General features: G+C 44.2%; 1 protein-coding gene and 1 long non-coding RNA gene across 3 annotated transcripts in view; both read right to left on the minus strand.

The window, feature by feature from the left end:
- Positions 1-1,297: 1,297 nt before the first annotated feature.
- LOC119872334 lies at positions 1,298-5,233 on the minus strand. Its single transcript, XR_005360376.1, has 3 exons — positions 4,085-5,233; positions 2,162-2,251; positions 1,298-1,880 (listed from the first exon to the last, which is right to left on the minus strand). It is a non-coding gene; the product is annotated as an uncharacterized LOC119872334 (long non-coding RNA).
- Positions 5,234-6,618: 1,385 nt separating this feature from the next.
- SHISA9 (shisa family member 9) overlaps positions 6,619-16,929 on the minus strand; it is a 287,615-nt gene continuing 277,304 nt past the window's right edge. For both annotated transcript variants that reach the window (XM_038540319.1, XM_038540318.1), the window contains one exon: positions 6,619-10,472. In XM_038540319.1, coding sequence (XP_038396247.1) covers positions 10,093-10,472 — 380 coding nt within the window. In that variant the 3' untranslated portion in view covers positions 6,619-10,092. The remainder of the gene's footprint in view (positions 10,473-16,929) is intronic.

A 16,929-nucleotide genomic window follows, 5' to 3' on the forward strand; every position in this document is an offset into this window, starting at 1 on the left:
CAATGTTAAGATTAGTTCTCACTCATATAAAGTTTAATTAGCGATGGGATTGGTGGCAGGGAAGTCACTGCACCACACAATCATTCAGAGACTGGGGCTGGTCAAGCTCTATCATCTTCAATATGTATTTTCCAAGGGTGTGCTGGGCATTGGCATCTATCCAGCAGGTAGGGGAGGCAGTTGGGAGGATAGTGCCAGAGGTTTTATGGACCAGCCTTATTGTCCAAAGCTCAGTCAGATGACCCCCATCCAAGTGCAGAAGGAGAAGGGCTGCAAAGCATAGTTCTTGTCCGGCTTGCCATAACTCTATGTTACATCTTTGTTGGGCAGTCATCTGCTTGGCCACTCAGACATCCCATAGTAAAGGCCTCACATAAACCTGAGGAGTGGGTGCCATCATCACTTCTGTTACTGAAGGTGGAGAAGCTGAGGCACAGAAGGTGATAGAGCTAAGAATTGATCCCAGGTTAGTTAATCATCTCTCTGAACATGATAGAGACATCATAACTGTGCTCAAATACTCATTACTCACAAAAGACATAATAGCTGCTCAGGCTTTTGCCCTGGAGGGAGCGTAGGTGCCACCTGTGTCAGGCAGCTTCTATGATGGCCCCCAAATGATACCCATCTTCTGGTCCTTACAGCCTTATGCAATCCTTTCTCCTTGAGCAACTTGCCTTTAACCAACAGAATATGGTGATGTTGAGAGGTTGTCACTTCTATCATTAGGTGACAAGAGATTGTGACTTCTATATTGTTAGAAAATGCTCTCTTTTGCTGTCTTTTATGGAGCGAACTGACATATTAGAGAGGCCCTCATGGAAAGAAACTGAAGATGGCCTAAGGCCAAGAACCAGGTAGGGACCAACACCTGAAGTCAGCCCAACAATCCTAGAAAAACTAAATACTGCCAACAATTACATGAGTGAGTTTACAAACAAATCTATGCCACTTGACCCTATAGATGATACTCCAACCCTGGCTTACACCCTGACTGTAGGTTCCCGAGAGACCCCCTAGCACACAACCCAGTTAAGCCATGTTCAGATTCCTGACCTCTTATAATAAATAACAATACATGATAACAAATCATAAACGTGTGTTGTTTTAAGCTACCAAGTTTTGGAGTGATTATGTCATTGCGCAACAATAGATAACTAATAAACCACCTAAAGCCAACCTTTTTTACTACCACCGATCTTCTTAATTACGATTTTTATCCCCTCTAGACCTCTAGATCTGAAAAATTCCCTCTATCAAACAAACCACAGTCATTGAACAAGAATTTATTCTCTTTCCAATTTTCAAAAATTCATCAAAACTCTAAAAGGATCTGTAGTAAAATCAGGTCCCTAACATGTTCATGACCTCACCAATAGCCAGGAAATTGGAAGAAAAGGCACCACACCAGGTTCAGAATTGTCTCACCCAAACCCAAGGTGAAGAAGCTTGATGAACTTGATGTTTCTTCTAATCCCTTCTGTGTGGCCCTGGGGTAGGTGATGATCCTAAATGAAGTTTTAAAATATTGAAAGTACTATCTGAGAACTGTGCTCAGAGCTTTATGAAGATTGTATTCTTTTATCCTTGTACCAATTCTATGATAGGTGCTATTATTATGCCCATGTGAAAGCAGACATGGATCATCCGACTCCAGGGGTCCTACTCTTATCCAAAAGATGGCATAGCCACTTAGGGAGGAAAAATGACTTTCCCAAAGTCATACAAAATTAAGGGACACGGAGTTAAAATTCCTGATTTCCTGTCTACTTGTCCCAGAAGGCTCCTCTGGTCTTGTTTCTTTCCCACTGCCCAAACACTAATGCATTCCGAAGGCCAAGGCTGTTTCGCTGGTGACATATGGAGTACGGGGGACAAATCTGAAAAACATGAAGGACAGAAACATCAATAGAGGTGGCATCAGGCCGGTTCAGTGCCTCCAGGTCAGTGACAGCTGGTAGTAGTGGGCACTATCTAACCCAGAGGGGTATACTTCTCCCTGGCCTTTGAACAGATGCAGTACACATTACAGTTCCCAGTTATTTACCCCAACAGAAGCAAGTACAGGCATAGGTCATGTGAGGATGAAATGGATCATGGTGATAGGGTTGGCTTTGGAATCATACAGATGTGGGTTTGAATTCCCAACCCTGCCACTCACTAGATGTATGATCTTGGAAGACTCATTTCACCTCTCCAAGTCTCCATTATTCCATCTCAAAAATGGGAATGATGCCTCTTCCTCGGAGTACTGTTGAGAGGAGAAAATGAGGCAATGCATGGACAGTACTTGACCCAGTGCCTGGCCCATAATAAAAGCTCAATAATTGGTAACAGAAAGACTTATTGTTATTATTACCATTACAATGATTATTATCTTTCAAAGCTGAGACGGCCTGAATTTATGGGGAAGGCTTATCTAGTTTTAGGTGATGAATATATTTCTAACAGGACTGATTTAAAAAAAAAAAAGAATCTGACAATTTCTAGGACAGGGAAGTCCTTGTAGTTGGAATCTTCTAAGGGGAGAGCTTACCTTGAACGGGAAGATATTATTAACCATCTCCAACAGGCCTTTAAAAATAGTCCCCAGACAGGGTGCCTGGCTAGCTCAGTTGGCAGAGCATGTGATTCTTGATCTCAGGGTTGTGGTTTTGAGCCCCATACTGGGTAAAGAGATTACTTAAAAAATAAAATCTTAAAAAAAAAAAAGCTCCCAGACTAGTCCTGAACCTCGGACATCTGCCTTTCTCTTCAGGGAGGGAAGAAGAACTGGGGTTATCACTGCCACTACCCCAGTGTGTGACTGACTCCATTCCAGGGAGCTGTGAGGATATTTAACATATTTGCTACAAAGAATATGTATACAACAAGGTATGTGGTCAATAGCCGGAGGATGAATCAGAAAGATCTGGGGCTCAATCAGTTCTATCACTGACTTGCAGTTTTGCTTTGTGCAAGCATAATCTCTCAAGCCCAGCCTCAGTTTCTTCTTCTGAGAGTGGAGGATAATAAAAATACTATTTCATAGGATTGTCATAGGATGCACTGAAATAATAATTATGATAACAAAAGCGAACTCCTGAGTGTTTACTAGGAGCTCATTAATGTCTTTTAATCTATTATTTTATTTCTCACAACAGCCAATGATAGAGATAGAAGTAATAATATTACTATTATCCCTACTTTAAGGATGAGAAAATCAGAGCATGGAGAGAAAAAAGAAAGTAGCTCTGAGTCTTTCTAGTCCATGGATGGTTTACCTAGACCCACAGACCCTCAAGGGGATCCGTGGATAGAATTCAGTGGGTTTGGGAACTTGGATGGTAAAATAATAACATCTTTATTTTCACTAGCCTCTAACTGACTTGTTGTATGTCATAGGCAGAAATCCATCATGATATTAGCACTGACCTAGGACTATGTAACCAATAGAATCATGGGTATTGCCACATCAATGTGTACTTGTAACAGGTAGCTCAAAGAATTGTTTGTACTCATCACTACATTGACTATCTGTCACTCAATCTTGTTATTTAATGCAATAGTTAAAAATCACATATATTACTATATCACAAATGTAGGTCTTTAAAATATTTTCACAACTGCATTTCAAGATCATGGGTAGCTTTTGTAATTCTATGTGTTTTATTTTATGCATTTAAAATCATTATTCTGAGAAAGGATCCACAGGTTTCCCAGACTTCCAAAGGAATCCATGGCACACACACACAAAAAAAAGTAAGAACCATCATAGTAAGTCCATAGCTGTTAAAGCAATGGAAAGCCCTAAATGTAAAGCCAGGTAACTAGCAAGTGCTCAAGGCATAGAGGGCGCTACAATAATATTATTATATTCAGCAAAGTCCTGTTCATCCAGGAGCAAATTTAGGGAAGTGATAAGGGACTCAATCCTGTTGACTATACCAAACACTATGGTTTGAGTAGCAGAGACACCTAATCAAGTGAGAGAGTAGGAGTGGAGATTTTTCTATCCCAATCTCCTTTTTGGGATGAAGAGAGCCTCAAAGAGCACTAGTGTCAGACCCCAGGACACACTGCAAATTAGTGTGAGAATCAATACCAGCAAACTGTTCTTCTGGAGTCAGTCTTCTGTCCTGTATAGGACGCAGTCTTCCAACATTGGACATGAAGCCAAAGGGTGAAGGTCCTTCTCTCTGGTGGCACACATCTCCATCCCATTTCCTTTTCCATCCTGGGCCCACAGATGTCAGATGACCAGCAAATGTAATATGGTGCAACACTTTTCAGGTCCGGAGGTCACTGGATTGTGATGATAGGGCATCTGTTACCAACACTGAATCCTGCCCACCGCCCCCCTCCCTTCAGACCTACTTCAACTTGGTTGGAGGGGCTTGAGAATCCGAGTCTGTATTCTCCACTGACCCACTTGCTCACCCAAGTGAGAACTGCTCTATAGTAGTCAAAGGATGAGTTCTGGAATTCAAATTCCAGTTCCACTGCTTCATAGCTAAATCGAGTCAGGCAAAATTACTCAAATTTTAGAGAGATCGCTTACCTCCAAAGCTAACAGTGCCTACCTTATACGGTTGTGAGGATCAAATGTGACAATGATGCAAAGTCCCCAACAGTGTTTGGTAGATCTTCAGAGTTCTACAAATATACTTTGCTGTATATTGTTGTTTTTTGAGTTGTGACCAAACAGCTTCACTAATGGGAAAATCCGTCATTGTTCCCTACAGAGGCATGATTCTCTGTCCTACCCTGCTTCCATGGGGCTGTGATGTACACTGTCAGTGACTCCCCCTCTGAAGAGTTACATACTGGAGGAACATTCTCTGCTATCCAGACTCTTCTGATAACCACAGCTATGCCCCAGAGAGAAAGAGAGGGAGAGCCCATGAGATCTACTCTGGGAGACACCAAACGACCCTCTGACGAAGGATCTCCACATCCCAAAGCAAGGACCCTGACTCAGATTGCAGACTGTGGTCCAGTATTCTCTCTGCTTGACATAGACAACTCCTGAAGTGGCCAGAGAGAAGAAATTCACTCCAGAAGACCTCAGAGAGGCTAGCTTTGAGCAGCCCCTGCGAACTCCTGCCTCTTCCCTTGTGTCTTGCCCCAGGGGCTGACTTCCAATTACCAGTAGGCCATCTCTGCACCTAGGGCTTTCTCCATGCCTCAGAAATCCCTCTGCCCTCACACATGAGAGCCTGGGAGTTGATGTGTGAAAAGCTGAGCTCCACTTACATTTGGGTGGGATGATTTTGTGTGTTCTACCCCCCACCCCTCCCCCGCCCACTCCTACAGCCTTAAATTCCAGTCACTCATAGTGATAACTGGCATAAGAAGGTATCCTTTATGGCCTATTTTCCTTTTCCTGTCTCCCCTTCCTCCCCCGCCCCCCCCCCCCCAACACTGGTGCCCTCTTTGCTTCTCAGATCAACTTTTCTCAGAGCCCCTTTCCAATGAGACCATATTAAGGCAGGTTTCTACCTGAAAATTTCAAACTGAAATAATGTGAACAGAAGCCAGGCAGGAAATAAAAATCTAACAAATAGGGGAAGAATCCAATCTTCTGTGTTTTTTATGATTGTAGTCACTGATAAAAACAAAAGTGCAAATCTCAGCAACATTCTTGACCAGTGCAGATAAATTTAGTTATGATGAGGGGATCTAGCAATGGTATTATTTTTTAAATTTTTTTTTTATTTATTCATGATAGTCACACAGAGAGAGAGAGAGAGAGAGGCAGAGACAGAGGCAGAGGGAGAAGCAGGCTCCATGCACTGGGAGCCCGACGTGGGATTCGATCCCGGGTCTCCAGGATCGTGCCCTGGGCCAAAGGCAGGCGCCAAACCGCTGCGCCACCCAGGGACCCCCAACAATGGTATTATTTTTTAAAGGCAGGAAGTGAACCTAAGAGACACAGACTCCTACCAAAAAGGCTTCAAACAAACAAACAAACAAACAAACAAACAAAAACTGTTCTCCTGGAAAATTTGTATAAGTTGCTATGGAATAAAAATGTCCTTTACCTGTAACAATTTCCCATGAATCCTGTATGTATTAAAGATTTAGTTTTCTGTGCTAATACTGGTGGTCTCTGGTGGAAGCTTAGATTAGCATGTGGGACCCTAGGAAGTGTTAAAATCAAACACCAACAGGGACGGGCCTTGGGAATTCCCTGAACAGAACCAGTTCAGTCCTTCACACAAAGCTTAATTTAGCTTATTTTGCAAGACAAGCAAGGCTCACTTGACCTGGGTCACTTCATGCTGACACTTCTGAAAATCCTAAGCCAAACTTATTCCCCAAAATTGATATGAGGTCACCACTAACCAGTTCCCTCTCATTTAAGAAAATTCTAATATTGAAACCCATCACTGTGGGGAATCAGTAGTCACTGATTGCACATGATCTAAGCTGCTTTACAACGATATACCTCTGAGCCTCATTCCACGTTTTGGTTTAAATGCTCCCGGTTGGCAAACTGTCTTTTTGGTGTGTGCACAATAAACTTGTACTAAATACCACTGGGGTGATTCATTGATTTCATTTTTGGCTTCTTGTTTGTTTGTTTTTGCTGTATTTTGTTTGGTTTTGAACTTTGGACAAAAGATACACGGCAACCCCAACAGCATCACATATAATCAGTTTTATTGCCAGGTAAGAAATTCATATTAATATAGTGAATACATGTTTACAAATAAACATTTTTAGAAAACAAACAAATGTCTTTTTTTTTTCTTCATTGTAGGAAGTATTATTGGTATCATAAACTCTGCAGTTGTTGACAAGTATTAACACAGGTTTACTTGCAGAACATACGGTTACTAAAATATTCGCACATAAAATATGCTCCATTTACACGGAAAACTGGGGAGGGGGGAGTTAGATGGGGGTACCAGGCAGAGCCCAAGGCGGGATGGAGGCTGAGATGCTCTGGGAAGGCGAAAGGAAGTCAGACTCTGGTCCCATTGGGTTGGAAGTCGGGGATAGCTAAAGGCAAAAAGTAGAGGCTAGTGCCAGGGCACGGGATGGGACAGGGACAGCCTCTCTGCTTTGTTCCGGTTTCTCTCTTCTAAGCTCCCCACCATAGCTACAGGATTCATGTTGATACACGGCAGCCACAGATCCATCAGTACCATGAGTTCCATCCCCATCCACCCTCCTGGGAGGAGGCCTAAGAATAAACCTCCTTGTCCAGCCCCCACCCCCTTGGTCCCAGTTCACCAAGCCAACTGGAAGGTCATGAGACAGAGAAGTAATGTCCTCTGCCGTCATCCTGTCACATCTTCCTGAGCGTGCTGCAACCTTCCTGCCAACACCCCCCAACTAACAACAAAACTCACTGGATGAAGTTTACCCAGAAGAGAAGGAACACGGAGGAGGGTGGGGTGGGAAAGAATTCTGTTGATTCAGAGACCAAGAAAGGTCCTTAATCAGCGTTGGGATAAAGGTCAGATGAAGTGAGTCCAGTACAAGAGGCAGGATGAGCCAAAGGGGAAACTAGACTCACAGGACTTTGGAGCTGTAGGGAACCTCACAGATAAGCAGACCCCGTATTTCCTGAAATATGCGCTGTGCATCACTGGCAAATGCAAAACGATTTGTAGTAGCACGTGGATCTAGCACTGGTTAACACCGAGTCACAGAGGGAATGGGTTCCTTTCCATTCTATCCGTCCGATGGAGTCCCTTGGAGTGCAAAGTCTCCACTGGGTGCTGGTATATCTTTAACAGCTCTTTAACAAATCTGCTAATCTTCTTAATAAAGAAAAAAGGGAGAGGGAGGAAAGATGGAAGGGAAGAGAGACAGAGAGAGAGAGACAGAGAGAGCGTGCGATGAGCCAGCAAAGGCCTGGCTCTGGGTTAACATCCTTCCACAGGCAACAATATCCAGCTAGAGCTTAACGATTGCCACTCTGTTGCCTTGGTCTTTGTTTTTATGCTTACTTTTTATTTAGGGTGATTGATACTGCCTTTCTGTTTGACATGAGGAAAGGAAGTTTTCCTTTTAAGAGTTCAAAGTATTAAGAGGGAATCAATTTAGATATTAAATATTAGATATTAAATATTTTGGTGGCAATACACAAGGATGCCAAAAGCAGGTACACGGAAAGCTAATATCACGGAAACCCTGACCGAAGGGCAGTGTTTACCCCACTCTGGGGAACGCTGGGATCCCAGCAAAGAGGCTGAGAAAGTGGGCATTGTATCCGCCCCCACCCCCACCCCCACCACCAGCTCTGCTTTGTCCAGCGCAGAGCCACCTTCTCAGTGAGGATCTTCCAGAGTGGCACCTGTGCACGATTACATTTTTAAAAAATGGGCAGAGGTTTTGCCATTCAGAAAGATTGAAAGGCTTTCCCCGTGTTTCGGATGGGAGACTACGGCCCAAGGAGATAACATGCATTGTCAATGTGCCCCCCAGATGGAATGAAAAGAAGAACCCAACCCCGGATTTCCCTTGCTTCTGTGATGTCAGAGGAGAGAGACAGGTGAGGCAGCACGCCGCCGGGAAGCCACCTTGGTCGGGATGCCCAAGGGCCATCGGCTGGGAGGACCGATCTGAACAACCACCTCAGGGGGGATTCTGGTTGGGAGATGAATTCTTGGATGGATGTATCTGGGGAGGTAGGTGGCTGGGAGGGCCATGGAAATTACAAGATCCCAAAATGCTTGGGAGGTTTGGCGGGGGCAGGGGGGGCAGATAACGCTAGGACTGGGGGTGGGAGGGTGGGGGGCGGGGAGGTCTTCATCTTTAGGTACCCCCGACATCGTAGCAGCCCCCTCGGGGTGTGGGATGGCTGGGCTCACTGACAAAGGAGGAGAGGAACATCTTCTATTACTGCAGGAAACAGGACGCGGGGCGGGGGGTGGGGGGCTCAGAGAACACAGGTTGCACTTGGGAAACAAGACTGTCATTAAACAGTAACACATTGAAGGCACCACCCACGCTTATGACATTTTCAGTCCAAAGCAGTTGAAATTTGGCAGCGGCGGCGGCAACGGGCTGAGGGGGGTCGGGGAGAGATGGGTAAGAGAGGACTGGTTTCTGCGTCTGTTTCTTGTCTTGGAGGCAAGGCGGGAAATGCGGGGTGTCCCCTTCTCACCTCTTGTCGACTTTCCAGCTGTGGAGTATGTTTTTGTTCTGATGTCATTGTTTCCTAAGTCCCAAGGATTCTGGGCAAAAATGAATTTGCTGTTTTTGTCTGTTTTGTAGTGGGCTTGTCTTTGTTTCTCTTCTTCTTCTTCTTGTTCTTTAAAGTTATTTAATACTCTCTGGACCCTCTGCCCGCTGCAGAAGCCTACTATCCTTGCCATGTACATGGTCATGGTCTTTACAGGACTTCTCTAAAATGCTCTTTCTTTCTCATCACTGCCAGTGGGTTCAGGGTCTATTGACTTTTTGTGAGTTTGAGTGTGTGTGTGTGTGTGTGTGTGTGTGTGTTTGCTTCCAACATTGACGATATGAAAAGTACTACAAATAGAATGGTAGGGGTCCAGTTACTGTCTCACGCTTGGCAAAATTGTGTGTCCATGTCACTATTTCTTGAGATTAGAAGACACTTATGCACACAGCATTCTTCCCAGAGAACTCCTCTTCTCAAGTACGCTCTTCTCTTGTGTCCACCCTCATGCTCCCCCCACCCCAACCTGGCTCTTTCACCGGAAACAGCGCATGGTAAATGGTGTATGTGCTCAAATGGACAATTTCTCTAAGTTGTGCTACTTTTAATTTTTCATCATGGAGTTCAGTTGTAAGTCAGGAGGAAAAGAAAAATTAGCCCCACGGTGTGGGCGTGTGAGTTGGCCACCTGGGGCCTGAAGTCGAAAGAGCCGTGCCTCAGTTTCTCCTTTGCTGTATTGCTGAACGTCCCTGCTTCCGTCTTGCTCAGCTGCCCGCTGACATGTGTTCGGCATGACCCAAGAAAAGCGTGATTCTGCGTCACCAGTAGGTTTATCGTCGGTTGGAACGGGGAGTCAGGGAGTGGGGGGGAGCATGTCGGGGGTGGGGGGGACAGGGAGGGTGTGGGCCAGGGGTATTTTTTTGCCTCTCTCAGTTGAGTATGGTCTCCAGGATGCTCCCTGTAGTGAAAGCTCAGACAGTCACTTCTGTTTTGCTGTTAGTGATGAAGTATGGCTGTGGGGGTGGGTAGTGCTGGGTGCGAGTCCCCAAGGGGTCGCTGGAGCCCGACTCGGCTGTGCCAAGCTTGCCCTTGTTACCATAAGCCTGCCGCCGGAGGGAATGCTCGTTGGGGTCCCAGCCCTTGAAGTTGGCGGTGGAGTTGTAGGCCAGGGGATGTGGGGGCATCTTGTTGGTGCGGGACTTCTGTCCATTCTGCTTGGCAGGGCCATGCTCAGGGCTGAAGGCCCGCGGCTCGTCATCCACTCTCACTGGGTGCAGAGGTAGGTTCCCCTTGGCGGCCAGCTCGGCCAGGTGCCGTCGCTTGGAGGAGAAGTCATCATTTACCTTGTCGGCTGTCCAAGGTGGACGGAGATGGGGAGGACAGGGCACAGAGAGGGAGAGGGGGTGTGTGGGGAGAGAGAGAGAGAGAGAGAGAGAGAGAGAGAGAGAGAGAGTTAGGGATTGGCAAGTCAACCTGACCACAGCGTTAAATGGGCCAACAGTCCAAACGAGACACACACTAGAAACTCCATCTGGAACAGACAGAAGGAAGGAGAACAGAAGGAAAGAGGGTTGAGTTCTTTTCACAAGCAAGAGCAAGACCAAGAAGGTTAAAAAAAAAAAAAAAAAGACCAAGAAGGTTAGGGCATCCCCAGTGGACACTCTAAATCCACACCCTCCCCGCCCCCACCTCCAATAAACACTTCTCCACCATAGTGCACCGAGCACTGTACCTCCTTGGTGTTCTTACAAAGTTCCAGGGTTGTTTCTTCATCATTAAAATCATGCATTCTCATTTTAACATCTTGAGGAATATTCATATCTGTCACCCACCATTCAAGATCGCCGATATCAATGTGTGGCTATATTTTCTCTCCATAAATGGGGTTCAATTTGGGATTTCTATTAGTGTGTTTGGTTGCTTTAAGCAGTTAAGTAGACCTGTGTTCAAACCCCAACTCTTCCACCTGCTAGAGGTGTAACTTTGGCTACTTAATGAAAAGGTAAGAAACTTCGTAGTTTTTATTACCATTAGTTTCTACATTAGGAGAGTAGTTACTATATATATATATATATATATATATATATACATATATTATATTTCATGCAGTTGTTTAAAGGGTTAAATGATATCATGCATGCAAAGTATTCAGGTATTAGCCCCTGCCATTGTAATTATCATTATAAATCACTGTTTAATTTCCAAATAACATTCTATCATGCATTTCTCCATGCTGTTATAAATCACTAATAAACAACATTTTAATGCCTACATAATATTTCATTGGGTGGAACTATTAAAATTAATCACTCCTCCCATTGATGAAGAGTTGTTTGCCAATATGTTGCTGACATAAATAAAGCTGAAATGAGAATCTTCAAGACTCAAGCTCTTTTTGTATTTAGGATCATTGTAAAAGTAGTTTCTTCATCTACATCAGACGACTGCAAATTATAGCCCCTGGATCAAATCCGGATGCTGCCTATTTTTGTAAATAAAGTCTTACTAGAACAGGGCCATACCCACTTGCTTACCTACTGTCTGTGGCTGCTTTTGCTCTGCAGTGGTGGATCTGAGTACACATGCCTGAGACTGCGAGGCCCATAGAGCCTAAAATCTTTATTAGCCAGCCCGGAAATGAATGACCTGAAGTTAATTACTTGACAAAAGGATGTAAACATTATCAAGGTTCTTGATACATATTGCCAACTCCTCCAAAAGAGTCACACCAATCTCTGTGCCATTTCACCACACCATCTCCAGCACCGTGATTTCTTTCTCTTTTTCTTCCTTGTTTTCTTTCATTATGATCCTGGCTCCCTCCTTCCTTTCCTCTTCCTTCCTCTTCTCTCTCTCCCTCCCTCCCCCTTTCTTCCTTCCTTCCCTCATCTTTCTTTCCCTGTGTATTTATTTGATAAGTTTATGAGACCTTTTATTTTCTTATACTTCTTTTATTATAAGATCCTCTACACTTTTAAAATTTATTTCTTAGTGGGACATCTGACTGGCTCAGTTAGTAGAGCATGTGACTCTTGATCTTGGGGTCATGAATTTGAGCCCTACATTGGGTGAAGAGATTATTTAAAATAAGATAAATAAAATAAAATTTATTTCTTAGCAGTAAACTTTAAATTTACATCTCTTTGGAGATGAGAAATATTTGCTGTTTTCCCATCTATGCTTCCATCATCCCACAGCCTTCCAATATCCCACATTGTTACATAGGTGAATTTGTGTATATGTACATTCATGGATGCCATCATTTTTCCATGTTTCTTTTCCCATTTGATCCTTTCAACAACCCTAGGAAGTAGGAAGGATGGGGATTTTTACTCCTGCTTGATTGATTCGGAAATTGTCAAGCTCAGGAATATGAAATGATTAACAAAAGTTACCCCCAGCTAGTGGCTGAGCCAGGGTAGAACCTAAGTCCAGTAGACATTATTTGGTGCTTTTCAAAGGCCATAGAGGGAAAGCTTCAGTTTTAGGACCAAGGGCACAAAAATATGGCCCACTTGCCCGCTCAGTGTCCATGGCAGTCGTCACTCATTGATCATAGTGCTCTGTCCAAACAAGTGCAGCCTCTGCTCAGACTCCTCAATACAACACTCCAGTAAGCCACACATTAACCTTCCAGGCTTCATACCATTTAAGTTGGGTTTCTGTCCCTGTTAATGTATATTGTCCTGGCTACTGTGATCTTTCAAGAGAAAGTCCCCTTTGCCATAAATCTTAGAGCTTCTGAAGATATAGAATGTCAAAAGGAATCTGCTACTAAAGATGCGAAGAGCACACATTCTGAAAATACCATGCATTGATTAAAGGGGTATGAGTTAAATTCAAGTCAATGTAAGATCCCCATCTTTCTGCTTTCCAGAAGAAAGTTCTAGGTTTCCAATGCCACAAAGTCTCAACAGAAGGACGCTCTGATATTCCCCTTTGGACTTGGGGTAGTGGGGGAGGACATGAATCCAGTTACCTCCAGGACAGATTCATTGGTATTTCCTACTCCAGGTAGCCAAGTCTGAAACCATTAACAATAAATACAAATATACCTTCTTCTTCAGGTCCTTCCTTAACCCCTGGATGCAAACACCCCTGAAGCCAGAAACAAGGTAGCATCTTCCTCCTCCAGCACAACTGCTAAGCCTGTCCAGCTATGCCTACAAATGCTGCTATAACCTATTCCACTCCACCTCCAACTTTGAACATCGCTCCACTTCAGCCACCAAACTGGCCTCCCTGCCTTAGGCCTCACGCCTCGACCCAGTCCAGTCTCCACACTGCAGCCAGAGGCATATTTCTGAAATGCAAAACCTACCATGCCCCTCATCTACCAACATCCTCCTCAGGTAATTTGCTCATTCATTCATCAGAGAGTCAGGGGCCATGTGCTAGGCAGTACTAGGCAGTGAAGAATCAGAAATGGACAGGGTCTTTGCCCTCATGGGGTGGACATCTACTAAGCGGAGACAGATAGTGACCAAAGAATCCTACAAATAACATAAAAGTATATATACGGGGGATGCCTGGGTGGTTTAGTCGGTTGTGTCTGCCTTTGGCTCAGGCCATGATCTCAGGGTCCTGGGATTGAGCCTCACATCCAGCTCTCTGCTCAGTGGAGTCTGCTTCTCCCTCTCCCTCTATGTTCTCTCTCTCTCTCTCAAGTAAATAAAAATCTTTAAAAAAAATTAAAAGTAAAAAAATTTTTTAAATAAAATAAACAAAAAATTAAAAGTATAAATATGGTAGGCTTATGAATATTTATAATAAGATCTCTGAGCTGGTCTGACAACAAGATGTTGCAGCTTTGAAGGCAGAGACCTTATCTTTCCATCTGTGGGGCTCTCAATCCTGGCAGTACTTGGGAATCACATGAGGGAGCTTCTAAAGCATTCAGATTCCTGGATCCCTCCCCTGAATAATTCAATTAGAATCTCTGCGGGTCAGGCCCAGGCACAGATTTTTTTGAAGCGCCCCTCCACCCAAATGATTCTAATGTACAGCCAGAGTTGAGACCACAAGCAAAGCCCTGGTGTCTAGCACAGTCAGGGCACATAGCTTTTCCTAGAGAACTAAAGGTAAGTGACCTCCAATCTCATTCCTGTTCTCTCTTACCACTTCCCACCATCTTCCCTTCTAGAACCTTGAACAAGGTCACATACCACCATGATAGGTTCTTCTCCATGGCACACATTGTACATGCCATTTTGCACTCGTTAATCCACTGCGTGTATTCCTGTCTCTCTCTCTCCCACTGCAGTTGCAACAGGGCAAGACCAGGTCAGATTCCTGCCCATCACTGTGTGCACAATGTCCAGCCTACTTCTGGCAGATATTAGATACTCAATAAGTATCCAGTGAGTGGATGTAAAAGCAAAATATTATGAATATGCATAGAATATTAGGGCAATCATAGGAGTGGGAAGCTCCCCTCCCCTGTTCCTTCTGGGAGTCTCTTATAAAAGTCTCACTCATCCTCATTACATCTCCAGTTGTGATCTAGAATCATTCATTCCCATGTGCCTCTTTTCAGACAGTGGACTAGTCAAAGATCTGCTCAGAGAAAGGAATGTAGTCAGGGTTTCCTGTATCTGACAAACTGAGACAATTGATTATGAAGTAGGTATTCCAACAGCTGGGATAGGTGATGCTTCCTCAAAAAGTTCTAAAGGAAAGAAATCACAGAGGCATTAAAATCTTGCCAATCAGTGCAGGGATGGGGAGAAGGCTCTATTCAGGGAATCATGAGGTCCCACAGGGAGAATCTACAACCTCCTCCACAATCAACCCTGATTTAGTCTCTTAGTGAGCCTGACTCTGGGGACCCCCGGATTGTAGAAAGTGTTTGGTACTTGGAGCAAGAGAAGGGTGGACAGAAAACTCTGGGGGCTCTGTAATCAGACAGACTGGAGGTTATGAGATCTCAGGAATGTCACTTAACCTCTGACAGCTTTATTTCCTTCAGTGTGAAATGGGAATAATATAAGCTACTTTCAGGTTTGTTGTGAGCAATACATTACATGAGATATATAAGGTACGTAACACAATTCTGGAATGTAGTAACTATTCAGTACATATATTTTGTCTGTCTTCTGAAAGAACTGGATTAAATCCAACAGACATTTATTGAGCACTCACCCTGTGCCAGGCAACTTGCTAAGCACAAAGGAGGCATTCATCCAAGCCAACAATCCTTTCCTTTCTTCCTTCCCCTTTCACTTCCCTGTACCTACCACCTGTGTTTGCCTCGTCTGCCCTATGAAGTGGCCTAAGAAGGGGACTTGATCTTTTCAGGATGATTAGGGAAGGCACCCTTGAGGATGTGTAACAGCAGCAGGATTCCAGGTGAGAGAACATGTAGTATATAGCAAAATGGCCATTGTACATCGCATTGCCTTCCATCAAGAGGCTGAACGTCTTTCTTTACCCTTTGAATATGGCCGGGCCTTGTGACTGGCTTTTACCAGTAGACTGTAGCAGAAATTTATGTCATGTAAGTCCTGAACCTGGGCCTTTACAAGTTCTAAAGCTTCAACTATCAGGCTCTTGGATTCCTGCTTCCGTATGAGAAAGGAAGCCCAGGTTAGCCTCCTGGAGGATGAGAAAGCTTCAGGCCAGTTGCCTGTGCTCACCACAACTAACCGCCTGCTAATTGCCAGATACTGAGTGAGGACAAACTAGATCACACAGCCATCAACTGACCTGCCAGCTGACTCCGGATACCGAGTAAACTTGGCTGAGAACAGCTAATCTAGCCCAAACCAGAAGAATTGCCAGCTGACCCACAATCATGAGTACAATAAATGGTGGCTGTTATTAAGCCACTACACTGCACTTTGGGGAAGTTTGTTATGCAGCAGTATATAACTGACACTAAACAGCATTTGCAGGCAGGAAGGAGTGTGACAACTTCAAGAAAAAAAAGGACATCTGTGTGGTAAAATAAAGGAAGCAAGGGGTCTCCAGGCCATCTGAAGTCTAGTAGGCAAGACTATATCATTCACAGTCACTTATTTGTCTGACCATCTTCCCTCCACTGGACTTAGAGGTGTTTTAGAGAAGTACAGAGCAGGCACAGATTTGTTGCCGGGACATGAAACTGTTCCTTAAAGAGTGATTTTCAAGATTGTTTTAATAACAGGAATATAGATGGTGGTGTATGGACCATTCCCATAACCAGGAAAGGCAATGTTTGTGATGCTCTCTTCCCCATGTTTTTGGTCTCTTCTGACTTAGATCCAGAGGAGGAGGAAGAAATGCCTACTTGGCCTCTCTTGGCTTTGTGCAGTGTGGTCCCTGTCACTATATCAAAACACTTCTCGTGAAAGAAATAACAGATTCATTGAGCATCCTTGTAAGCCCCATTAATAAATGCATTAACCTAATCAGCCCCAATACCTTGTGGGCAGATGGCTGACAAGCCAACCAGGAAACAGATGTGTGAGCCTTTCAACAACATTGGGCCTCTCTGGTTTGATTTTTCTTCATTTAAAAAGAGGAAGAAAGAATGAAAAAGGTGCTTTCCTTCCAATGAGCCTAATTGCCTTGAAGGAACCAAGGCTGTAAAATTAAACTCTACCTTCCTCCATCTGTCTCTCCTCTAATTAGCAGCAGACACTTGTCCAGGTGCAGGGTGGGATGGAGCCTCACTTCCGTGGAAAGAGAGCGAGTCAAGGTAATAACCCGTTTTCAAAACAAGCTGCACATCTGAGGGTCTCAGCAGGTGGCCTCCCACCTACCTTCTTTCCTTGGGCCAAAGATATCTTAAGGAGGGGTTCCTACAGCTCATTCTCACTTGGTGATAT

Source organism: Canis lupus, chromosome 6 (assembly GCF_011100685.1).
Source record: "Canis lupus familiaris isolate Mischka breed German Shepherd chromosome 6, alternate assembly UU_Cfam_GSD_1.0, whole genome shotgun sequence".
NCBI lineage: Eukaryota > Metazoa > Chordata > Mammalia > Carnivora > Canidae > Canis > Canis lupus.